The sequence below is a fragment of the Nakaseomyces glabratus genome, chromosome L (genome assembly GCF_010111755.1).
Source record: "Nakaseomyces glabratus chromosome L, complete sequence".
NCBI lineage: Eukaryota > Fungi > Ascomycota > Saccharomycetes > Saccharomycetales > Saccharomycetaceae > Nakaseomyces > Nakaseomyces glabratus.
The window spans coordinates 54631-80499 of record NC_088962.1 but is presented as its reverse complement, the minus strand read 5'-3'; the positions used below and the strand labels follow the sequence as shown (position 1 = coordinate 80499).

Sequence of the window (25869 nt, the reverse complement as noted above, 5' to 3'; positions counted from 1 at the left end):
ATCAAATAATGAAAGTAAGTCAGTAAGCTTATTTCAATGCTAATAATGATACGTATTACTATATGCGGAGAGTATAATGGCAAGGCTTAAATTAAATGGCATTCATCTAAGTGATAATGTACTTTAACTTTAGTCTAGATGTAGAGGCGTCATCGTCAGAACTATCAGTTGCACGACTTTCAGATGCTGATGTCTTTTGGTCAGTCGTAATAATTTCTGGTCCCCTGTCTGCAAAACTCGTCGAGTTATTGTCTGGCTTATTTTTAATATCCAAGTTATTTTTGTCATTTCTAATGTTTGGTCTAGGATGGTTATAATTATTATTCAATTCATGCAATTTCTCATAACTATGTTGCCTCTTTTTACTTGATGGGTTAGGACACCTATATGAAGAGGGTGACGTTGTTCGGAATGTATTGTTGTTCGTATTGTTACTGAACGATTGACCATATTGGGCAAAATTAGGAGTAATCAAAATTTCATTGTGGGAAATAGCCGGTTCAGGATAAGTTTTTGTTCTTTCATATCCAAATGCGTGTGGAAATACAGCTATTTTGCTATTATCATTATTAAAATACGCAAATCCACGATTATCATTAAAACGCCTCTCTTGGTTATGTGTCGGGAGCGGTTGCATTGGAAATTGTTGACTGTTGGCTTGTGAGTGCAATAATGGCGCAAATTGATTTGGAGGATTAGAAACATTCAACTGAAAGATCGGATGACTTTGTTGATATTGAGGCACACTCTTAAAGCTAACATTTCTCTCATTGGGTATATTTCCCTCATTGTTACTGGATAGTCGAGGTACAACTGACGATTGTGATATTGATGAAGTTGAAAAAGAGGTATTGTAGCTATCGTTGTTATCGGAATTCGAGAAAATAGACGAAGCATAGGATTTGCGTGTGGATTTTTCAAATCTACTTTCTTGAGTTTTCCGATCAAGATTGTTTGAATTGGCCGAATTACTATTCTTGAAAGATTGTGATTTTGATGAAGAATCTGAGTCTGGGGAACTATATTGGCCTAACTTGCTAATAATGCTATCTGGAGAAGATGACTCTGATTTTTTATTTTGTTTAACCTTTTTCTGGCCATAATAGACAGAATTGAATCCCTTTGCCTTGTTTGCTGAATGAACAGAATCTTTGTGTTGTTTCAGATTGTCGATACGACTAAAAAACTTCATACAAATGTCACATTGAAATGGTTTTTCTCCTGTGTGCTTACGTATATGTCTAGCATGGTGTTCAGCCCTTGTGAATGCCATAGAACAATCCTCATAACCTTCACACTTAAAGATCTTTTTGTTTTGAGTTTGTTGTGTAGCAGCAAAACTGTTGTATTTTTTTCGACCGTTCGAAGGTCGATTTATTTCGTTTGATGAATTGCTTTGGTTGCTTTTATTATTCTGCATCATAGTGAAGAAATTTAATATTCTAGGTAGCCTTAAAACTTATGTCCTATGAGTTGGCGTTTGGTTCAAATAGAAACAGTTATTATCGTCAAGTAGACATTCAAATGAAGAGCAGGTTCTAAACTGATACGCAAAAGACGTGAAGCTAAATGGTTGATAATGGATAGATAGTCCTTTTGTTAAATATATGAGTTAGCCTTTTGGAATAAAGTCTGAGTGTGATATATCCCGAGTGGTTCTCAGAAGATAAACGACTATTAATTTCACTTTATGGTGCTATTATTTTTGACTAATGGATATTAATCAACCTATCTGAAAGCTATGATACACCATACAAATAATGTACCAGACTAATATTGTACCAGGGTTGCAAAACTATGCCTTGTATTTTGCCTTTATTTTTCCTGAAAGTAAAAAGATTGTCAAATTGCTGCGCTCGATAATGGAATCAGTAGGCAAGTTATTATGAAACCTCCAATTGTTTGTTGTATGAGTTATCAGTATAAAATCTTCTTGGAGGGGCTATAATTCTCAATTTTTATTTGAATGGGGGTTTCAAATATAGCTAACTTCAGATGAAAGGGTTTCTCTTCGAAATCTTTCCCACCAAAGTGTAATAAACAGTGGGAATGTGATTGTTTGCAAGAATATTATTATATGCTTGCGACTTTGATGATCAGTCTAAAAAAAAATGTGGATATTGAGTGTATGTGTTGACTAGCTCCTACAGCGGGACGCAATCAAATATCAAATGCAGGGAGATCCGGTTATATGGTTCAATACTTTATAAACAATTGGAAAGGGTTCTGGGAACCGAATCCAAAGGCCATGCTTATATTATAACAGCTGGTCTTAGGTTCAGAGAACGTTAAAAAAAGATAGAGTCAAGGGTAAGCAGAAACACTGAAATCAAGTGAAGAGTTGGTAGATTTTCACTAACAAAAAAGAAAAAAAGAAATAATTTATGAGTTTGTTCTACGCTAGATATATTATGTGTAAGGAAAAACAGCATTACTAGAGCAAGAATAACAATATAGATCGATATATTAGAACTGTGCAAAGAATACACTAGGAACAATAAAAAAACAACAGGAAGTACAAAGTTATTAGGTGGAAAAAATTTTGGACCCCCCTTTACGCATGGAAGCATCTCATTTTCCAGACACCGTTCCCCCTTCAAATCTTTGCGTTCTTTTCTGAAGGATCCGTAGCAATGTTATTCCGAAATCAGGTCGATTTCATCACCTACTTAGTGATTCGAAGTTCAGTGTTCGCTACTTCTCTGTATGAGGGACGTACAGTGCGCTCTTTGGCAAATGATAGATTAAGTCCCAGTTGAATGCTCTTATTGTGTTCTACTACAAGTTCATCGCTTTCAAAGGGACGAAATAACAAAATCGAAGACTTGTAGTGAATTGTAACAATGCACAGATGTGCCCGCAGCAGAAACCGTAGATTAGTTTCTTTTTTTTTTCCCTTCTTCGCAAAGGTATAGAAACTTCCATTTTTGTTCCCACTGGGATGTGCAGAGTTTTCTTTGGGTGACTCTCTTCAGATTTTCTATTTCGTAGGCTGCGAAAAAAAACTAAAAGGTGAGAGAGAATTGAGGGAGGGGGGAAAGAGAGGGGATGGTGGAGGAAGAGAGTGGAGAGGAATGGTCCGCACGACACCATCTGGGACATTCTGGCCACTTTCCGGTGGCTAATGTACATTGAGAAGTTACAAAATCTGTGGTATGAGTATGCGTGCGGGGATTTAGTGGGTATACTTTTGGTCTCTTGTTCTTTCGTTCTTTTGTTCTTTATTTCAATTTTTTTTAATCATTTGAAAAAGGATCACCATAAAAGAACCGTAGGAGACTGGGAGTGTAGGAGGAGAAAAAGGAGGCAGCACCAAGGAAAAAATCGTAAATTGTTTTTCTCTTGCTGGTTTTTCCGCTGTTTTGTCGCATAATGACAATCAATGGCCCTACTGCATTGGGAACTATCTTACGTTCCAAGATATTGTAAGGAACAAAAAACTGCACCTTGCACAAATATGGGTTTTAGAGAGGGGCAAAGAGGGGCAGAGGAAGCTAGTCACAAGACAGCCTGCAAAGATAAATGATTGGTTAGCCGCTGCTGGCTGTAGAGTTGGTATCTTTTTGACTGCTGTGGAATTGATTGGCCCTATGTCCTCTGTATATAAGTTAATGAAATACTCGTTGCATAATTATGCACATCTACTTCAGAGGATGATGTAACGGAAATCGGGATAGAAATACTTCCAAACGGTTTCTGTTTAAGTTATACGATCTGCTATACAATTAACTTGCGGTACCCATGCTTTTCGACTGTGCAGTTCTGAAGATGTATCATATTCTTCACGGCTTCGTATAGTCTTGGAACAGCAGCAATCCCTAGCTTGTGATACCCAAATAGATTGAGTTAGCGTAGAAGAAAAGTCGCAAACGTATATTACAACGCAACTTTCGTTAAAATCTGAGGAGTTATAAGATTACATACAAAAATTGCAAAAAAAACAAAAGCAAAAATAAAAAAATGCTGTGCCTTTCTCTGTTGTCTTTCGGTAATATGGAAAACAACAATGAGTTAGTATGTTAAATCTTGCTTTTGTGAAAGTTTGAGAGCAGAAGTGGTCAGAACACATAGATAATTCAAGGAGAATAAAAAATTGATAGTGGTCAAAACTCAGGTTCAGTAAGATACCGAACTCATTCTTCTTATGCCAAGATGTTAAAATCTACAATAGTGTAGCAAAATTGTACTAGCTAGTAAGCAGTTTGGATTTTCTTGTAAATTTACTTGTTGTTTCTTATTTTTTTATTGCAATGTGTTTATTAAGTGACGGCGTAGCGGGGGACAAAAGAAAATGTCCTTCCCCTCTTGAAGACCATTTAGTTTCTTTTTTTGGTTGATTTATAATTAGAATCGGATCCTGTTTACATAGCAGCACAAGGTAGACCCTATGTAGAAAAGCAAACACACCTTTATTGAATGGAGTTTAAGAATACAAATAATGGTAATATTGCTAGTAGAGGGGAAAAAAGAAAAATCTCTCATTACAACGCAATATGTAGTCTTGATTCAAGGAAGAAATAATGCGAGTTCTCGAAAACAACTGAACACATTAACGTGTTACTTTTTTCATATTTACATCATTTCAACTTCACTAAGACGGCTTCTAGCGGGTCTGAGCCTTGGAATATCGACAGATACAAGAATCGGAAAAAAGCAGAGAATTTGAAAACCAAAAAGCTTCCATTTTCCTAATTAGGAAAGAGTTATTTATGCAACGTCATTTTCTGTCTCCATAATATTCTGTGGTTTATATTCCTAATCTTCCCCTAGCTAAGGTATTTATTTAACGTCCTCAGAACGTTAAGACCCTTTCCCTCCACAATATTATCAAATGCCAGTTTTGTTAGTATAGTTAGCTTAGTGGTAACTCGGGTTGAATCCTTTTGCTAGTACGATACTTTATGTTTGAAGAGTTTAGGTGGTAAGCAAATACAATATCACATATTATCATCATATTTCATAATGTTTAGGTTTTTGTCTAGTCCTTTTTCATCTTGGTAAGCATTGTACTCTGAACTCAGTTATTCCTGGTAATATACGGACGACACATGGTAGTCATACAGATTATTTGACCAAATAAAACACTTATTAAATCTGGTTCGCATTGACTGCTGTAGATTACTTAGGGTTCCTACTCTTGAACTACGGTCTACTATTCACCACTAATAAGCTTGGTACATCTCGGTTGTTTGATAGGCTTCTTATGTTAACTACTTCTTATTAGATATACTCCATATTAGTATTGTAGTACTAGAACCTTTTCTCTTACAAACTAAAGTAGAACATTTTTTAAAAGTTGAACTATTAAAATCTAAGAAACAGTGTCAATTGCTACCATAGCGAAATAAAGGAGAATTATGCAATATCAAATTAGTTCAATATTTTCCGAGTCCAAGTACTTCCCCCAATATCATTCGATCTTTCATGATCATCCTCTATGGGGGGTTCGGAAGTATGAATCTGCCAGAAATTGTCCAGCTACCTCGGTAAGAAAATATCATACCCGATTGATTTATGCTTCGATGAGATAGTGAGAACAGCGACGTAATTCTTGATCTATAGTACTGCATAAAACACTTCTTAGATTCTAATGAATTGATTTCAGTTTAAGGGAGAGACAGCAACCAGTTGATGCATTTGAAGATCCCTTTTCGATCAAATCGTCGCCTCTTACAAGACAGTTACTTGAGGGTCTAGCGTATTTATGCCAAGATGTAAATACATATATAGGAAAATCCGTCATATACCTGTTCTAATTAATGGGTAGAGAAGAGTCACTCGTATTGTATGTTTGTTAAAGTGAAGGTTAGAGTATATTATTGTGAAAGTGGGTCTGTAGACGGTGAAAATCCATGTAGATGCTGAACTTGATACATTTAAAATAAGTGTTCTCTAATTGACATTTAACGTGATCACGCGTCAGTTTTATTTATTGCCAGCATATGTTGCTTGTAAAGATATATTTTTGAAATAGCTGTGCATAGCATAATGATTAAATCAGTTTGTTTCTGTACAGTCTCATTGAAAATACAATGTGTTTCAGATTTGTTAAAAATTCGATCATCATAATGGCACTGAATACCTATTTTCGTGAAGTTAATCTCAAGCCCTATAAAGATAATTTCCAGTATCAGCACTATACCGATAAACGAATGGCGTAGCCTGTGAAGAAAATTTTCATGAATATTGGAAAACTTGTGGCAGCACAGTGCAGACTTTTTAACTATAAATAAATGAGTCTTCTTGATTCATCCTTGAATAAAATATGTTCTCTTACTCATTTTTTTCTCATTTCCTTTCACATTAAAGAAAACACGCCAAAAACTTAAGCCTTCCAATGCAATGCTCTCTACATCCTCAGTCTTGTTTCAGGATTGATACGAGTGGAGAATTCAATTAACGCGGTTGCGATCGCACCAATTGTCTTGTTCCGTCAACGTTCTATTGGAAACTAGTTTGTTAATCAATTAATTTGGCATAGCAATATCCCTGATTCCACCCTAATTTCTGTATGCAATGAAATTTGTTTCATTGTTTTCCATTATGTTCTTAGGACTATTTTTATCTGGGGAGATATTTTCAGAAAATTACTTTGTGAAGTACTCTATGTATATCAATTCTTGAAGTACAATAATCTAAATACTTTAAGCGTTATTATCACGCCTCTTAACTATTCGAATGTCATCTCAATGAAGACTGACTGTGACTATTACTGCAACAAAGATTGACAGGAGCAGTATAGCACAAACGTAAAAGATAATTGATATTAGCAGTTTCTTGTTTTTCCTCTTCTGTTCCGCGATATGAATTGCTTGTTCAGTATGCGTTATACCAGATTCAAGATCGACTACCACTTTCTCAACATTGGTGTCTATTTTGTCTATTGGCTCTTCTTGTTGAACAACGAGCTCCTCCATTTCTTTGAATAAGATTGCCAAATCATTCATTCGCTTCTCAAGATTCTTAATTTCTTTCATCCTGTGCTCAACTTCATTCAGAGCCATTTTTGCATCTTCATTGCTCAACAAATATCTTTTAAAAATGCTCTGATATATTTCGTTTTCTGGGTCTGCTAAGTAATCATCGATCTGAGCGTCTGATAAATCGAGGCTCATTAAATCAATCTGTCTCTTGACTTCATTTCTGCAGGACAATTTCCAGTTATATTCTATTAGTCTCTGTTTTCTAATTAAAGAGAGAAATTGATCCCTTATGGCACTATAATGGACATAGTGTTCATTGTCATGAAATTTAATTTTTGTGCTCAGTTGTTTGATTTTATTTGCAACTCCTTGTTGTAATTTTGCAATTTCTGCCGCTAAGTTATCTAATTTGCCTTTATTTACTTCAGAGTTTTCATCAATTTGTGAATATATTACATTATGTAAATTAGATATATTCTGTAACAGCTGGTCATATATTCTTAACTGTGTTTGTATATTTTGTACATCAGATAGTATGGCTTGGTATTCTTGTGACATAGTGGTTGTATACTTACCCTAGCTGTATTATTACTGCTGATAATATGTAATGTTAAAGAGAAGGTATTTGAGGATCATATCAGGAATTGGGTACCACAGAAGTCATTTTCATAGGTACTGATATGTGCATATCATTCCTAGGAAGCAATGCATCACTAACAAGCATCAGGAGTTCTTCACTTGGTGTAGAGACACAAAAGCATAGTATTTGAGATTTTGAACGTTAGATACCCAACATTACTTCCCTAAGGTCTTGGGATTTTGTTTGTGGCAGAAATTATTCATCTATTGTAGTCATGTTTTTTGAGTCACAAACTTCAAGAAATTGATAGTAATAGTATGTGCGTGAGATACTCATTGGGAATTAAATGCTATCTATATAGTTATATTGAAAACAGAGAGATAGCTACTATGGGAGGATTAATAATTGCAACTCAGTTGTATTATAGTTGTGTCATGATATGTTTTTAATAGTAAGGACACCTAAAGTTTTTTTATGTTTCTTTCAAACTGGCATATTGCTTGGGAGAAAACACCTCAAAAACTATACACCCTCCACCAGTAGTTCTAGTTCTTTTCAGTTTCCATGTTATATGATGTTTTATGAAATCTTTATGCATATTCTTGCCTTAATGCAAATTAATGGGGCTTTACACCAATGGTTCCTTTATTTTGGCATACATCCACTAATGGTAAAAATTGAAGTGGTAATATTTATTGAACAGCTAATTGTAATTTCAGCCGCGACTACTAACGAAGGTTTACGAATGCCGAGATTCTGTAGTGTTATATAAATTGCCTTGATTCATTTCACTAACAATATCATCATGTCTTACTACAATTGCACAGATACTTTAAAAACTAACAAAGAACAAGGTATGCCGATTCATGCCGACGGTAGCATAAACTGCTACATATGTGACTATATTTAATATTGGAGCAACTAAAACTAACCTGTTTTTCACATGGTTTCTGTTTCTAAGAATAGAATTCTAATATAAGCTATTTCACTTCTTTTCTTTTGCCCCCAGGATAAAAGCAGCAGAAAGATCAACTTATCGTGTCCTACAGGTTCTTCCTTGCATATGATTTTTTTCAAATAAGATCGGCTTACGTAGCTTCACAGACTGAAAATCCTTGAGGAACAGGCTGGAAGATCCTTTTTCGTCTCTTGAGGAAAGTATACGTAGGCTGACGAGGTTCAGTGCGTAGGGCAGGCACTAAGAAGATGAGGTGTCAGTGAGAGGAGAGTGCAACTGAGAGTAAGTCCTAAATCTGGGTTAGGCCGCAAGCTCCTATAAGGCTCCATACTTTGCAAGATAGACTCTCTCCCTCACCATCAGAGGCAAGGATATGTATGTTGCAATTGGATGATACATTTTGTATATGTAGGAGTGCGGGTGTCTACTGGGGACACCAGTCAAATTTCGGATGTTTTGTATGAATTGGTGAATAAGTCTTGTGCTTTCTTTTAGCCAATACCGAAGTGCGTTCAATGGGGATAGGGCCCGATAATTGTCACTATCCTAGTGCAGAGGATAATACTTTACTCCCAGTTATTAGTGCATGTTTAAGGGATTTGCTTATAAAACTAGAGAGAATAGAAGAACCAGGAAGGTTACCTCATCTATGATATTGCGCGTGTGTGCAATTGTTGACATTAAATTTATGAACAACTCGATAAATTAGGGACCCCTCTTAATTTGCATTTCTCTGTTATATAAAGAAAAATAATTTGTGTAGAAAAGCTTTATCCCAATGTCTTGATTTTGTAATTGCCAGGGTGTACACTTTCTATGTCGTTTGCTTTTCCAGTATCTTTTATTTTGCGTTCGATAGTAAGGTTGTGTTGGCTATTTTAAAAATTTGCAACTAAGACAAACTTCATATAATACTCATAGCTACATATCCTAATTGAGAGTTTAATACTTTTGCGGTTCCCCTTTTAGGACTTAATATATCTTTTACAGCAAGCTGAGAAACACCTAATACGCTAAGGCAATTCAAATTTCTATTTTTATCCTGATACGTAGTATCAAGCGGATTACGAACTTATAATAAAAATACAAACAGCCATCAAAGGAGCATAAGACTTTTTAAAACAATACACAGTTATTTTCCGTTATTAGTTTTACCAGAAACTATATAAGCAACCATACAGGCAATTTTGTTATTATATCATTTTGAGAAACCAAAAATAAAGGTCCTCAACATTGACTGGTTGATAATCACAAGAGCTTGAAACGTTGAATTTAGCTCCTTGGTGTCATTAAAGGAACTCTGCACTATATAAGGTTCTAAGAGTTGCAATTCAACGTATCGCATTGTGCTGAAAATTATACGTTTTCTTCAGTTCATTAAAAGCCCGTAGAACTGGAACCTGCATAAGAAAAGCAGCTTAAATCCAAACGAGTTTTTGATCCTCGAGACTTCGTGTTACTCACAGTTGTGATCCCACATTGCAGGTAGTATATCCCACTTTGTTATCAGTATCAAGCAGAAGCAGTTTGTCTGTCTGATATTATTTCGGTTGGTTACTATTTAGAGTAATACGGCGTAGCCGTCCCATTGATCGACATTTGTGAAACATCCCCGTGAACTATCCAGAATCCAACTAAAGAAACAAACATCATATAAAGAAAGCAAGATCTGAACTATCTTACAATCTTATTGAACTGATCGGATCTAAACATTTAAAGCTGGGATTATATTTTATTGTTGTCTTTTTTTAAGGTGCTTTCCAATATAGCTCATAAAGTGGATCAGATAACTTCAAGAAAATACTATCAGCATTTGAAATTATAAAAAAAGCATACTGAAAAACACAATAATAAGATAGTAAATTGGGGCCATTCAGAATACGAAAATAAAGCAAGTCTATAACATAATCGCGATGACGAACACTATGCCTGTCAGAAGTTATCAGAATTGTTCAGAGAACGATGTCGTTGGCTACAACGATTGTCCTGAATCTCTTTTCGTTATGCCAGCGGTAAAAGCAGCCAAGAAAACAAGACCAAGGCGTATCCCTGTTAGTGTGAATACTGATACTCAATCAAGTAAAATAAACGAGGGTGTTTCTTCAGAATCAGCAAGCAAAGATGATGACGTGTTAAATTTACCAAAGTCAAGGTTAGCCAAAGCGAGTGCAGTACCGCCTCCGCCAATAGGACGGAGATCTACATCTTCATCGGTATCATCGTTAATGTGTGACTCGCCAACACCTCTTCAATCGAGGTCATCTAGCATGTCAACCTTAGACAATGTGTCACTATTAGATGAGAATGAATTGATGAAAAAAGTGGCTAATATATTGAATGCTGAGTCAAAGTTATCAAATAAAGAATATGAATATTACAAGGGCAAAATCGATAGCAATTTAGAGGAGAGTTTAAAAAATGATAAAGTGAGAATATTCCTATCTAGATTTTTTAGCGAGCTAGAATCTTCAAAAAATAAGGAATTCGCTCAGAAAATACTACTTCGAGGTATGACATCTGATACAACAATCAATAGCTGGTGTCCAGCCTTTCATAAGATTTTTGATAATGCCAGCTGTTGCTGATATCTCTATACTACCGTATCAATTTTGTTCAGCTTGTAGACAAGTATTTTGTATTTAATATTTACATTAATGACATATAACAATTTTAATCGCAAATTTTGGCGTGTTCTTTTCTTCTTATATTTTGATTCACACTAAACATGTATATTTAGTTATCTTTTTTTTTTTATTTTTGAGATTCTAAATTCTTTCTATAGGAGTATTGGCAGCAATCATCAGTTAAATCAAGTATATAATAGTAGCATTGGGGTAGATAAGTCGGGACATACCAGGATTCAAATGTTACATTTTATCTTCTGTACGCAATAGTAATCTGCACTGATTATGTAATATTGTCCATAACATAAGGCGGCTCTGTGTAGTTTTATAGTATAATTACATTATATCTTTGATGTGATTTTTTAAAATTTTACTCATTATGCTAAAATCTAGTACCTCGTTCGACATACTATTGTATATACCTATCTCTGATGCTTGCTATTGTTCTACAAATCACTAGTAGAACGGCTAAAAGCGGAATTTTCTAAAGAAGAAAAAGAGCGATGAGGGAACAGTGACCATGTTAGGTATGGCAGTGTAACTTATATAGAGTAGACTCTGCATTGTTCTTTTGGCAAATTCTTTTGAGCTGACGGATATGTATTTCTTCGGTTTAGTAGAAACTGCATAACGGCAGACAGAACATTTGGTATTGGCGTGCTTAGCTGCTTTTGTTATAGGATATGAGCTCTGCACAAGATAATATGGTCCAACATAATAATACTAAGCAATCAATAGCAGCACTACTTGACCGAGGACCTGATTTTACAAATGATACGCCAATCGATACGTTTTTCAGTAAACTGGAAAATAATTTGATAGACAAACTTAGAAAGTTTGACGATGAAGGAGAGAGCCCGCAGTTATTTGAATATTTGGGATTTGGTAGTCAGAAGTTATTTGTTGCATATCTTATTGAGCAATTACAGGAAATTCATAACATATTACAGTCAAATAGTAAACATATTGATGTACAGAAAGATGTCATACCTATTTCACTAAATGATATGAAATATTTAGACGATTTGATAAATTTACTCATTGTCCATGGTATAGATGCATATCTTCCAAGTGACTGTAGAATTCCTCTTAATGAAAAGTTAGCCAGTAAGTTCAGCCGGAATCAAATAGAAAAGAAATTTACTATCTCTGGGGTTGAAAGTATAGATGATGACGAACTTAGTGTAATTGTAAATCGGGTTTTGGAAATCATGTTGAAGAAATATTCCATAGATGGGCAAAAGAATTACATTTCGATAGTGTTGTTAAATGGTGTAATGTACAGTAATATATTTTTGGCAGCAACTTATTTAATAGACATGAAAAACTACACCTTAGAATGTACTGTTGAAGATATAGAAAACTTACAGGAGACATACTCACTGTTTGAGCTTTACAATAATTATTCTCAGACTATAGCAAATCATAAGCTAAAGTCTATATTCCTTGTCAGATTATCCACTTTAACTTATAGGCGGGAGAATAATGGTTTAATTACCCTAGTTGACTTCATATTAGGTGTTAGGGAACAGGAACAAATAGACATCGAGAAATTCTCCAGATTAAATCAAATATTATTGACCAGACCAAAGACGATACGGAATATTGACTATCTGAAAAACCTGTTTAATCAAATATACGATTGTATGAGCTTTATTAATAGGCCCTTATTGGTTAGTGGGATTAATGGCGTGATTACCGAATTTTATTTCAAGAATAAGCGTATAGTTCAGGATTTCCTCTTTCAAAGAGTATACAATATTTTCTTTAACGATTCAGCCACAGAGTATACATACAAGGAGCTTAACGATTGTATTAATGTTATATTGTCTTTATCCAAAAACACATCTAAGGAACTATTAATGGATTTTGCTTCAAGAAATACTATATCAAGTGAGAAAACAGATATCTCATTCTTTCAGTATTTGTGGGTATATGCAGTATTTTTGAAATCAAAAGGCGCTTCAAAAGATATTAGAATAGAAGAGTCTGGCAAAAACGAGCAGTTGGATATACAGGAGTATTGTAATGTTATTCTTTCCTTAATGAAGACTTTTCTGCTGGTTTTTGACTCTGAGACTACTATACTGAACCAAATATGTCAGAATATACTGAATTATGAGCATGAAAAATGGAGGTTTTCTATTGATATTAAATCAGGATTGCCTTTGATTGAAGTCAAGAGGAATGATTTAGATAAAGATTTGGCGTATGCAACATCGAATGACTATAAAACTGAGGAATTAACCACTTTATTTAAAGATATGGATAAGGTTTGTGATCTATTCATTGAATTGCTGAGAATTATCGATGATCCTAAACAAACTCGTTCAGTATTCCTTCACGTCTTTAAGAAATGGATTGAGGACACGGCTGTAAAGAGTCAGAAGAGCCAGCAATTGTCTTTCCTTAGTGAAACAGTGAATGACGCCACAACAAGTAATCTTTTAGCGTTGGTCAATTTAAAACTCTCACAGCACATTATTAAAGAGTTTAGATCGGAAATTATTAGTAGTGTCGCAGATATTTTGATTGTTGTTGCTGAGTTATTTGATATTCTTGATGATGGCGATAAAGTAACAAAAATAGAGGGTGTAATATCTTCAGTCAGGGATTCAGATGATGAGGATAGTGATGATGAGGAACAACCAAACGGTGATCAGCAGCATGAAAAACCTGACAACATTGAGAATGAATTGACAAATTTCTCAGATAACGCCATTGACATCGTTATTGCTCTATTAGAGTCTGTGATTGGTGATTGTTCGGTCGAAACGTTGCACCAATTCCGCCCTACTATTGAACGCCTGTTGAATAAACTAGAAGCAGCATTTCCTAACGATTATGAAGATATAAAGAAACAATTACGGGAGGTCTTAATGTATAAAGGTTCAAATGGTGCAGCCCAGAATTCGAATAAAGAAAACGACGAAGAAAGAATGACTAAAGCGATTGCAAGTCTTGCTGATCCCTTGGTACCTATTCGGGCACATGGTCTAGCAGAGCTGCGAAACCTGGTACTGCAACATACCAAAGTGATAACAATAGAGAAAGTTGTTAATATTCACTTAGAATTTTTGAGCAATGAAGATCCCTTCTTGTACTTGAATGTGATAAAGGGCTTGACATATTTGATAGAGGTTGATAGCAGTGGTAAAACACTGGAACAATTATTTGATAAATATCAATCACGCAGAACAAAATTGGACCTATGTCTACGTCTGGGAGAAGTTTTCATCAATTACGTGCAAGTGAGGAATGAACTTGTGACTGAGCCTCAGATGAGCCGATTGGTCGACCTCTGTCTGGAAAAGATCAGAGTCAATTCATCGACCGCAAGAGCAGTGGATGATCGTTTACGGATGTCAGCTTTGTCTATCTTAGGTATTTGTATCAAGAGCAACGTCGACGCCATCACTGATTCCAGGATGCGAGACATCTTCGACTGTGTCTTCGGTGTACTGCAATTGGAGACCAGTGAGCCCAAGAGCATCCTACGAAGAGCCGCAATACACCTTGTCCACGACTACCTCATCTCCAAGCTCGGCGACTCAGATCAAGAAATGCACGTTACATTACCGGAGCCTTACACAGTCGAGAAACTGACAGCCACACTGGACTACTTGAAGCTACATGACAACGACTACTTGGTCCATCAACAATGCTCCACCATCGTCGAGGAGCTATCCGCATTTACACAACTATAGACTAAAGAGATACGAACATCAAGGTATATAGCCAAAAGCCCAAGTCTCTGCTATTATCACACACTATATAGTATATACCCACACACGTAATGCACATGCACACCCAAATGTAATTAATCGTTCTGCGCAGAAACTTCCAGAAACGAAAATTCTCAAATCTTTTTTATGTCTATTTCTACGGAGTGTTCTGTCACACCGCAGTGAAAATCTGCTTTGATTTCCTTTTGTTAGAGCAAGTAGTGACCTACGACTTGATTCCACCAGCTTCCACCAGCTTCCATCGGCTTCTGAACACTAAAGCACACTGGTCAAGAGGTTGGTCCTGCGTTATTCTTTGTACTGCGGTTTGTTAGCGTTTGTTAGCCCTGCAAAATAAGTGTTGGGGGGAGGGAAGCACAGGGCGTTCTCTTCTGGTGGAAGCTCATGGAACCTACAGAAGTTCTATAACCTGGGCAGTTGGGAAAAAAGTATAAAAGGGATGAGGAATTGTCGTTCTTCTTCCCCGGTTCCTGGCTGTTGGCGTGTTGCGTTCTTTCCTCACTTAGACTAATCAGATCAGGAACAAATAGCTGCACTTTCGAAGATATTGTTATTGCCTCTTCTAAGTGATTTTTTTTAGATTGGGACTGTTATATTTTTTTAAATCTCTGATCTTCACTTCACTTTAATTTATTCGAATCGATCAAGAACTAAACTAAAAGAGAAAGTTTTCATTTCATTAAACTTAACTTTTTTTTTGGGGGGAAAAAAGAACGGAAAATTATACATATACACAAGCAATTACCATGTCTGAAACTTTTGAATTTCAAGCTGAGATCACTCAATTGATGAGTTTGATCATCAACACAGTTTACTCTAACAAGGAAATTTTCCTAAGAGAACTGATCTCTAACGCTTCCGATGCCATCGACAAGATTAGATACCAAGCTTTGTCTGATCCAAAGCAATTGGAAACTGAACCAGAATTGTTCATCAGAATCACTCCAAGACCAGAAGAGAAAGTTCTAGAAATCAGAGACTCTGGTATCGGTATGACCAAGGCCGAACTGATTAACAACTTGGGTACCATCGCCAAGTCCGGTACCAAGGCTTTCATGGAAGCTCTATCCGCAGGCGCTGATGTTTCTATGATCGGTCAATTCGGTGTCGGTTTCTACTCCCTTTTCTTGGTTGCTGACAGAGTCCAAGTTATCTCCAAGAACAACGACGACGAACAATACATTTGGGAATCCAATGCCGGTGGTTCTTTCACTGTTACCTTGGACACCGTCAATGAAAAGATCGGCAGAGGTACCATCCTAAGACTTTTCATGAAGGAAGACCAATTGGAATACTTGGAAGAAAAGAGAATTAAGGAAGTCGTCAAGAAACACTCTGAATTCGTCGCTTACCCAATCCAATTGATGGTCACTAAAGAAGTCGAAAAGGAAGTCCCAGTCACTGAAGAAGAAAAGAAGGACGAAGAAAAGAAGGACGAAGACGACAAGAAGCCAAAGCTAGAAGAAGTAGACGAAGACGAAGAGAAGAAAGATGAAAAGAAGACAAAGACTGTTAAGGAAACCGTCAAGGAACTTGAAGAACTTAACAAGACCAAGCCATTGTGGACCAGAAACCCATCTGAGATCACCCAAGAAGAATACAACGCTTTCTACAAGTCTATTTCCAACGACTGGGAAGACCCACTATATGTCAAGCACTTCTCTGTTGAAGGTCAACTAGAATTCAAGGCTATCTTGTTCATTCCAAAGAGAGCTCCATTCGACTTGTTCGAAAGCAAGAAGAAGAAGAACAACATCAAACTTTACGTCCGTCGTGTCTTCATTACAGATGAAGCCGAAGAGTTGATTCCAGAATGGTTATCCTTTGTCAAGGGTGTTGTTGACTCTGAAGACTTGCCATTGAACTTGTCCAGAGAAATGTTGCAACAGAACAAGATCATGAAGGTCATTAGAAAGAACATTGTCAAGAAGTTGATTGAATCCTTCAACGAAATTGCTGAAGATTCTGAACAATTTGACAAGTTCTACAGCGCATTTGCTAAGAACATCAAGCTTGGTATCCACGAAGACACTCAAAACAGAGCTGCTCTAGCCAAGTTGCTACGTTACAACTCCACCAAGTCTGTTGATGAGTTGACATCTTTGTCTGACTACGTTACCAGAATGCCAGAACACCAAAAGAACATCTATTTCATCACTGGTGAGTCTCTAAAGGCTGTTCAAAACTCCCCATTCTTGGATGCTTTGAAGGCAAAGGACTTTGAAGTTTTATTCTTAGTTGATCCAATTGACGAATATGCTTTCACTCAAATGAAGGAATTCGAAGGTAAGCAATTAGTTGACATTACAAAGGACTTCGAATTAGAAGAAACTGAAGAAGAAAAGGCCGAAAGAGAGAAGGAAATTAAGGAATACGAACCTTTGACTAAGGCTTTGAAGGAAGTTTTGGGTGAACAAGTGGAAAAGGTTGTCGTTTCTCACAAGCTTGTTGACTCTCCAGCTGCCATCAGAACCGGTCAATTTGGTTGGTCCGCTAACATGGAAAGAATCATGAAGGCTCAAGCCTTGAGAGACTCCAGCATGTCCTCTTACATGTCCTCCAAGAAGATCTTTGAAATTTCTCCAAAGTCTCCAATCATTAAGGAATTGAAGAAGAGAGTCGACGAAGGTGGTGCTCAAGATAAGACTGTTAAGGATTTGACTAACTTGTTATTTGAGACTGCTTTGTTGACTTCCGGTTTCACTCTAGAAGAACCATCTTCTTTCGCTTCCAGAATTAACAGATTGATTTCTCTAGGTTTGAACATCGATGAAGACGAAGAAGAACAAGCTGCTCCAGAAGTCAAGGCCGAAGCTGAGGTCGAAGAAGTCCCAGCTGACACCGAAATGGAAGAAGTTGACTAAGCATAATAGAAGCATCCATATTATTATAGATGAAATGCCATTTTTTTTTTGGTCGATGCTTACGTTTCTATATGTTCAACTTAATAACCTCATTTCTCATTCAGTTCATTAAATATCTATGTAAATTTCTAATTTTTTTATACAGCAAAATATTTTAAATTCTTAGTATCTGTTCTTAATATTTTGGACATACCTAATAATGTTTTCAGAACTTATGCATATAATATTGTCCCGGCTTAAAAATTGCATATCAAATAAAAACATTTCTATCGTAATTACATTTCTTACAAGTGAGACTTACAAAAAACCATCGATACTAAGATAATTGAAATCGAATAACCCGAGAACTATATATCGAGTTGGTCAATCTCATAAGTATCAGATGCTTTCTGTAGTTCTTTTATCTCTTTAATTCGCAGTTTTGTTAAATAAAGATGGAATGCTTTTTGGGCAACAAAAGATAATCCGAACCCTAATATATTTGCTATACCGTGGATTTCAGCAGGGCTATAATTTGCAAGATAGTTGACTGTTGTACATTTTCGTACTAAAGAGTACAAATACCTCAAACCTCGGCCCACCATATTAGCGCTGAAAGGTGTAAGAACTGAGCGCAGGCAATGCTCAAATATTTCATCTCTTATTAGTATATTCTCATTACTGACATTGCTATCCAATATTTCAAAAATCACTTCGTCGGAATTATAAAATGACCCGTATATTTCATTTAAGATTCGATTGTAGTAACCAGAAAGCATTTCAGATAGGTATTTTCTATAGACGATCAAAAAAACTTTCATTGAAAGCATAGCAACTATTAATGGATCATTTTGCTTGAAATTATACAAAGACAAATTCATGTAAGCCATAGCAGGCCATGCAAAAAATGCAATAGAAGGATTTGTATCGGTGTTGAGTGCTTCGTAGATGTAAATGGGGAATAATGATAAAACTGAGCTTGTCCTTTGTGGAATTGACATGATTCCTGGCACTGATTGTAAATACACGTCCAAAGCTTTTGTAGTACTAATATTTAATAGTTTTCGCAATAAAGTTTCAGGGAATACGCATCGGAGCTGCCAAAGTGACAGCTTTAACCACCACTTGCAGATATTGAAAGGACTTAATACAGGGAAGGAAAGAAGAGAAATAATTCTGAGATTTGTTCTCAGTTTGTAAATGACATCTAAAATCCAGGACTTTGACTTATATTCAACATTTTTAACAAATGGATCCATTTTACATTGGGGACAGGGGCCAGATTTTATTGGAGGCAACCTATTCAAATAGTTGATAATTAAAGAACCGTCTTCGTGTGAGGATAAACTCCTATAATAGGCGGGCATGAAAGGTGAGAATATCTTGGTTAACAAAGGATTGGTAAGAATAAGTAAGGGGATTGAGGTAGGTTTATGGAAGTCTCTATGCCCATCAAAATAACAATAGAAGCTTCTCTTCACTTCTTTGCTAATTTCTTCATCAATTACATCCTGGTATCTGTTTGCTGTTTCTCCGATATTTTCTTGCAGCAAGGTTCTGAACACCTTTTGACTCAAATCGAAATTCCTATTATATAACCATTTCAAATAGCATTTCTTGTGTAGTTGTAAATTACAATCACAATTTTGGATCAGCCAGTTATCATCAATCTCTTCTTCCTCCAAACACACCCAACAAAGACCAAGCTTCACTCTTTGTCTTCCTTTCCATTTTTGTTTTAACCACATCACCAATATTCTGTTAGGTTGTTTGGACTTTTAAGAACAAGAATGCTAGTCGTAGAATTGACCGTTCAATATTAAAGTATCTGTGTCGTTTTCTGTTCAACTCTCAAGAATCTAATTGGCAATACTATCCATTTTCAATATTTATTTTATATATTTTGGTTTAATGTATTGTATATATAATTTAGGGGAGTCGCCATCAGACACTGAAATTTTGGGCATCGTTTTCAAAATTTAAAAAGCGAGCGAATCGATGGGCACCAGTTATTTGACATGTGATATAAATGGTCCTAATCTAATTCCTATAATAACTAAAAATGAATGCTCTCTTATATTTACATGACATGTCAGAGATAGATACTAAGTACAATATTTACTTTTTCTGTTTGGCGATATCAGGCCTGAAGAAAGCAAAATGCAAAAAAAAGACTCACTATTACAATGCTTGCATCTCAATATTTGCTTCAACGCTCTCAAGTTCGAGTTTATAGTTCCTTTAAGACGTGCTTCCGTACAAGGTTTTTCATTATATTTTTCTGCAATAGTTCTGGGGACTCGACACCTCTTTGTTTAAGATATTCTATACATTTTGAAGGTTCTTGCAATAGGTCGTTGAGTTTGCCCTGCATGGCATCTATCTTAGACTTTTGCTCTATTAAGTCTTCTTCGACTCCTTGAATATCTAATTTTATCAGTTGCTTAACTGTATTGGGGGTGAACTCTTGTACACCGTATCTTTGCTTTATCTTTTCCAATTCCTGCTTCAACTCATTTGCTTGTGCCTCATTTCCACCTTCACTGTTGACTTTCCCAAAATATGACTGTAAAAACTTGACATCCTTTAGAAGTTGGCTATCCGTGTGGCCTAGTCTGGCTTCTCTTCTCTCCAAGAACTCTTTTGTTTTTTGCATTTCCTCTTTTAAGACGTCATCCTTGGCTTGTGATTCAAAAAGAGCAAATTGTTGACCTTTGTTTCTGATAATCTCTGCAATGGCAAAAGACTTCCATTTAGATAAAGGTCTGGTAGCCTCTATACGGACCAAGTCACCTTCACGAGTGATTTCACCTTCATCGTGGACAAGGAAATCCTTTCTTTTCATCAATTCTTTATTAATTCTCTTGTCAAACACTTTCCTCTCCACTCTGACTTTGACCGTCTTTTGCATCTTCCCTTGAGACACCACCAAACCAATGAAATTCTGTCTTGCCATATTTACTGTGTTTGTTGTACGGTGATGATATTTGCTTTATTCAATCTAAACTTTAAGAGCACTATTTGTAGCGGCAATTTACTATTGTTGGTCTTGGGTGTTATTATTGTTAAATACCAGTTGATAATCTGAGAGAAAAAATTCAGCTCAATACGTTCAGGATACCTATTTGCAGAGTAACGTTCCCAGTTGAGGAATTCTGTGAAAGCGACAATTAGTTGAAGAGGCGGCAATATAGCTATGGACTCAGGAACAGAATAGAGCTACTCTTCTTGGTATTGAATCCCTGAACGTCAAAGCAAATCTCAGCACTAATATTCCATCTGTAACTGATAGCTTGCCGCATTACTGCCCAGCAACTGAATCGAGAACACTGTCCTGAGAGTTTGTTCCCGAGTTTCTCGCCAGTGGAAGAGAGTCGCGGGCTGCTGCTGCAGTGACATATCACGAGACTAGGATGCTAAGCTCTCAAGAGAACATCATAGGCATAGTGCTTTGGTTCTGTTGCCCATGATAATTGGGCATACATTTTAGTGAGATCGATAGTTTCGATGTTCCAAGGACTGGGTATATATGGTATAAACTACGATGTGCTGAGATAGTTGATTTTGTAGGAGGGTAGGCTGGCACACAAGTGCTTTCGTTGGGGGTAGTATTGAGAAGAGGAGAGGCTCTCCTAAGTTCATACAGGCTTAATCCCGAGGCCAAGGAGATGTTATCACACTGGCGAATGCACAAATGTGTAGATGGTGAGATTATATAAGAGATAAGATTAGAAAAATGGTGCTTATCTATGCATCTTCAACATAGCAGGATCTCAGTAGATATAGCCAACTCCTTAGGAACTTAAACCTTCGGTTCCTGTTGTAGTGTGCAAGCACAACTTTGTAGCCAGGAAAATATATATCCCTTGTGTTGTGTACTTTCCACTCTTTCCTTGCCTTGGTGATTTTTGAACCAGAGCAACCAGCTTTGTCAAAGATAAGGCTTAATCATCTGTGTGATATGCTCAAAAGCAACTACCGAGAATGAGAGATATAGTACGATGGGACACGCAGAGGGAGTCAAACATTTTCCATAAATTTACGATGATTCCAACAAAGAAGTCACCATCGTTTTATAAGGAGTCAACTTTCTTGTTGACGAGATTTTGTACTACTGATAAGTGACTTTCCCCTGTTTGTCGATGGAGGGAGGTTGGTAGTTGTGAGTGTGGGATGGATGCCATACGAACACGATCCTGAACCTCTTTCGAAAGCTTGCCTTCTCTTTCCCTCTCTTACTATGTATATTATACACTACAGTGAGGGTATCCGAGAGAGGGCCTACGTGAACATGAATGGATCGGATGGATGGTAAAGCTACTTTTTTGCCTACCTTATCTGCAAACTTTAGTTGATGGCCGAATGGAGAAGGAAATAACTCTGTACTCTAACTTCTCTCTATTCCACACTTTCTTTTAACATTTTGCAAAGGGAGGGAGCATACCGTTTCGGGCTGTAGAGCATCTCGATTGCATCTCCGTATATTCCAGTTACCACATTGGATGCCAAAAGAGTTAAAAAAATAAAATAAGAAACATGCACCAGACAGAGTCATAATGAGTTCAGCTTCTAAGAGTCGCGATGAGCTATGAACTCCAACACAAGTGACTTTCTGTGAGTATAGGATAAGGACGTGAAACAACGTGAAACTTTAACCTCTAATAGGATAGTGGTGCTATCTGCCCTTGAAAGAAAGAGTAAAATTAGAAGAGAAATAAATAAATAAGAGAAAGAGTTCAGTTGTCAGATAATCAGAACGATATGTATATAAACAATGTACGTTTTTGGTTAATTCAAGTGACTTGGGAGTCTAGGTGTCTCTTACTCTTTTTTGTAACCTTCTATAGTTCTATTCATGTGGCTATTCACCAAATAGAAACTATTTTGTGGTACTACTCTAACACCGGCGATAGCTAATAGGAAGACAGTGGATTGAGAGACACTTCATAATTTAGATAATACTACTTGCACTTCAAAGTACTGCAAATCAAAACTAAGAACTGCAAAAAAAATTAAAACCAAAAACTTAACTATATATACCCGACATGTTGAAAGGAACCGCTATTAAGCGTTCTTGGACCGGTCTAAGAAGACTATATGCCACAGACGTTTCCAGCACTAAATTCAAACAGATATATCATGCTGATCCATTGGATAGCAAGAATGATAGATTGGATACATTTCAAAGAAGGCACCTCGGACCTAATCCTAAAGATGTGGACGAAATGCTCAAGACAGTCAATTCTAATTATAACGATCTAAGCGATTTTGTCAACGACATGGTTCCTAGCAAAATTTTAGGCATGAAAGATGGTTTAAAATTTAAGTCCTCGCCAAAGGGTGTCTTTAATGAGACTGCTATGTTAAACCATTTGGCTCAAATAGCTGAGAAAAATAACTATAAAGTTAAGAACTATATTGGTAAGGGCTACTATGATACAATTCTGCCACCAGTGATTCAAAGAAATGTCTTAGAGTGTCCAGAATGGTATACTTCATACACACCATATCAACCCGAAATATCTCAGGGTAGATTGGAATCTCTTTTAAATTTCCAAACTGTGGTGAGTGATTTGACGGGTTTGCCTGTTGCAAATTCCTCTTTACTGGATGAAGGTACTGCAGCCGGTGAAGCGATGCTGTTATCATACCATTCCTTGAAATCTAAAAAGATCAAAAAGTCATCTCCAAATCAAAAATTAAATTTCATTATAGATAAGAATTTGCATCCACAAACGAAATCTGTTCTGAAAACTAGAGCAAAACCGTTCAATATCGAGCTTTTGGAAATCGACTTTAATGAGCTGTCCAATAAAGAGATCGAGGATAAGCTTTCTAAAGAACTGTTGGATAATTCATTTGGTGGTCTTGTTCAATATCCTGATACCAATGGTAACATACCAACTACTGATAAATTAAACACTATATCTGGTCTTTTGCATTCCAGTAACTGTTTGTTTTCTGTCGCAACGGACTTACTTGCGTTGACCCTCCTAGAACCTCCATCTACTTTTGGTGCCGATATATGTCTTGGCTCATCACAAAGATTTGGTGTGCCTCTAGCTTATGGTGGGCCACATGCTGCCTTCTTTTCTGTTACAGAAAAGCTAAACAGAAAAATTCCTGGTAGAATTGTTGGTGTTTCGAAAGACAGACTCGGTAATACTGCTCTTAGATTGGCACTGCAGACCAGAGAGCAACACATTAAGCGTGATAAGGCCACTTCAAATATTTGCACAGCACAAGCTTTGTTAGCCAATGTGTCTGCTAACTACTGTGTGTATCACGGCCCCGAAGGACTAAAAAATATTGCTAAGCGTGTGTACGGTATGACCACGGTTTTAGCAAATGCCATTAGTGAACATTCTGAACATAAGCTGTTGAACAATAGTTGGTTTGATACATTAACAATTGAACTTAAGGAAGGTACCACTGCTGACCAGTTTTTGGAATTAGCGCTTTCAGAATTCAATACCAATGTATTTGCTGTCAATAATAGGACGGTATCCATCTCTTTTGATGAAAAGAAAACCATAGATGACTTGGAGGACATGATAAGGCTATTTTGCAATCTAAAGAAGAATTCATCAATAAGTAGCTCTATTAAGGATTCTGGAATTCTTCCAGAATTTCCTAAGGAATTGCAAAGAAAGTCTCAATTCCTACAAAATCCTGTCTTTAATAGATATCACACAGAGACAGCTATGCTAAGATATTTGCATCATTTGCAAAGTAGGGATCTTTCCTTAGCAAACTCTATGATCCCTCTGGGGTCATGTACAATGAAGTTGAACAGCACCTTTGAAATGATGCCTATTACATGGCCACAATTTGCTAATATCCATCCATTCCAACCAGTTGACCAGGTTCAAGGATATAAGGAATTAATAACGGCAATAGAGGAAGATTTTAGCTCCATTACTGGATTTCATAGTGTATCTCTTCAGCCAAATTCGGGAGCTCAAGGTGAGTATACTGGTTTGAGAGTTATTAGATCCTATCTCGAGGATATTGGAGAAGGACATAGAAATTTGTGTCTAATACCAATTTCCGCACATGGTACTAATCCTGCATCAGCAGCAATGTGCGGCTTGAAGGTTATTCCTATCAATTGTTTGCAGAACGGTGCGTTGGATTTGGCTGATTTAAAGGAGAAGGCCGAGAAATACAAGGACGATATTGCTGCAGTCATGATTACATATCCTTCCACATATGGTCTTTATGAACCTGATATCAAGGAGGCATTTGATATTGTTCATTCTTGCGGCGGTCAGGTGTATCTAGATGGTGCTAACATGAATGCACAAGTTGGTTTAACATCTCCAGGTGATCTAGGAGCTGATGTTTGTCATCTGAACTTGCATAAAACATTTGCTATTCCTCATGGCGGTGGTGGACCTGCTGGTGCTCCAATTTGTGTTAAAGAACATCTGGCCCCTTTCTTACCAAGACATGATGTTACAGATATGATTACTGAGATTGGATCAAACAAATCTATTGACTCTGTTTCGTCTGCGCCATATGGTAACGCATTAGTTTTGCCTATTTCCTATGCGTATGTAAATATGATGGGGGAAGAAGGTCTACCATTTTCTACAGTGATTGCAACGTTGAATTCGAACTATATGATGGCTAGATTAAAAGAGCACTATAAGATAATGTTTGTAAATGGTGAAGATGTGAAGCATTGTGCTCACGAGTTCATCATAGATTTGAGAGAATTTAAGGCAAAGGGAATAGAGGCTATTGATGTTGCTAAGAGACTACAGGATTATGGATTCCATGCTCCCACTTTGGCTTTCCCAGTACCTGGTACTCTTATGGTTGAACCTACTGAATCTGAAAATCGAGAAGAACTTGACAGATTTGTTGATTCTATGATTTCTATTAGAAAAGAAATTGATGACTATATCGCGGGTAAACCGGAAGGAATGGTGATAAAAAATGCTCCACATCCTTTATCAGATTTAATCTCCTCTACAGATTGGGAAACTAGAGGATATACAAGAGAGCAAGCTGCCTTTCCACTTGCTTTCCTAAAGACTAGCAAATTCTGGCCAACTGTTGCTCGTGTAGATGACAAGTTTGGGGACACTCATTTGATTTGCACATGTCCGTCTGTTGAAGAGATGGCCGAGGAATGATCAGGATATCACCCATTTTGATTTTTATGTAGTAAGTATAACCTCGAGGCT

At 36.7% G+C, this 25869-nt stretch overlaps 8 protein-coding genes across 8 annotated transcripts; 4 read left to right on the top strand and 4 right to left on the bottom strand.

Annotated features, from left to right (window-relative positions):
* Positions 1 to 106: 106 nt before the first annotated feature.
* Positions 107 to 1423, bottom strand: RGM1 (Rgm1p; the record flags this gene model as incomplete). The annotated part of the gene is made up of 1 exon (XM_448799.2): positions 107 to 1423. The coding sequence occupies one exon, from the start codon at positions 1421 to 1423 to the stop codon at positions 107 to 109; it is 1317 nt and encodes a 438-aa protein (XP_448799.2).
* A 5263-nt stretch (positions 1424 to 6686) lies between these two features.
* On the bottom strand, positions 6687 to 7481 carry SSO2 (syntaxin; the record flags this gene model as incomplete). Its single annotated transcript, XM_448798.1, has 1 exon — positions 6687 to 7481. One exon carries the CDS (start codon positions 7479 to 7481, stop codon positions 6687 to 6689), a length of 795 nt encoding a protein of 264 aa, XP_448798.1.
* A 2893-nt stretch (positions 7482 to 10374) lies between these two features.
* Positions 10375 to 11046, top strand: ADD37 (Add37p; the record flags this gene model as incomplete). Its single annotated transcript, XM_448797.1, has 1 exon — positions 10375 to 11046. The coding sequence occupies one exon, from the start codon at positions 10375 to 10377 to the stop codon at positions 11044 to 11046; it is 672 nt and encodes a 223-aa protein (XP_448797.1).
* Positions 11047 to 11768: 722 nt separating this feature from the next.
* On the top strand, positions 11769 to 14792 carry RTP1 (Rtp1p; the record flags this gene model as incomplete). Its single annotated transcript, XM_448796.2, has 1 exon — positions 11769 to 14792. The coding sequence occupies one exon, from the start codon at positions 11769 to 11771 to the stop codon at positions 14790 to 14792; it is 3024 nt and encodes a 1007-aa protein (XP_448796.2).
* A 785-nt stretch (positions 14793 to 15577) lies between these two features.
* On the top strand, positions 15578 to 17695 carry HSC82 (Hsp90 family chaperone HSC82; the record flags this gene model as incomplete). Its single annotated transcript, XM_448795.1, has 1 exon — positions 15578 to 17695. One exon carries the CDS (start codon positions 15578 to 15580, stop codon positions 17693 to 17695), a length of 2118 nt encoding a protein of 705 aa, XP_448795.1.
* A 347-nt stretch (positions 17696 to 18042) lies between these two features.
* On the bottom strand, positions 18043 to 19422 carry GVI51_L00253 (uncharacterized protein; the record flags this gene model as incomplete). The annotated part of the gene is made up of 1 exon (XM_448794.1): positions 18043 to 19422. The coding sequence occupies one exon, from the start codon at positions 19420 to 19422 to the stop codon at positions 18043 to 18045; it is 1380 nt and encodes a 459-aa protein (XP_448794.1).
* Positions 19423 to 19904: 482 nt separating this feature from the next.
* MRPS17 (mitochondrial 37S ribosomal protein uS17m) lies at positions 19905 to 20630 on the bottom strand (the record flags this gene model as incomplete). The annotated part of the gene is made up of 1 exon (XM_448793.1): positions 19905 to 20630. One exon carries the CDS (start codon positions 20628 to 20630, stop codon positions 19905 to 19907), a length of 726 nt encoding a protein of 241 aa, XP_448793.1.
* Positions 20631 to 22719: 2089 nt separating this feature from the next.
* GCV2 (glycine decarboxylase subunit P) lies at positions 22720 to 25818 on the top strand (the record flags this gene model as incomplete). The annotated part of the gene is made up of 1 exon (XM_448792.1): positions 22720 to 25818. The coding sequence occupies one exon, from the start codon at positions 22720 to 22722 to the stop codon at positions 25816 to 25818; it is 3099 nt and encodes a 1032-aa protein (XP_448792.1).
* Between the last annotated feature and the right edge of the window lie 51 nt (positions 25819 to 25869).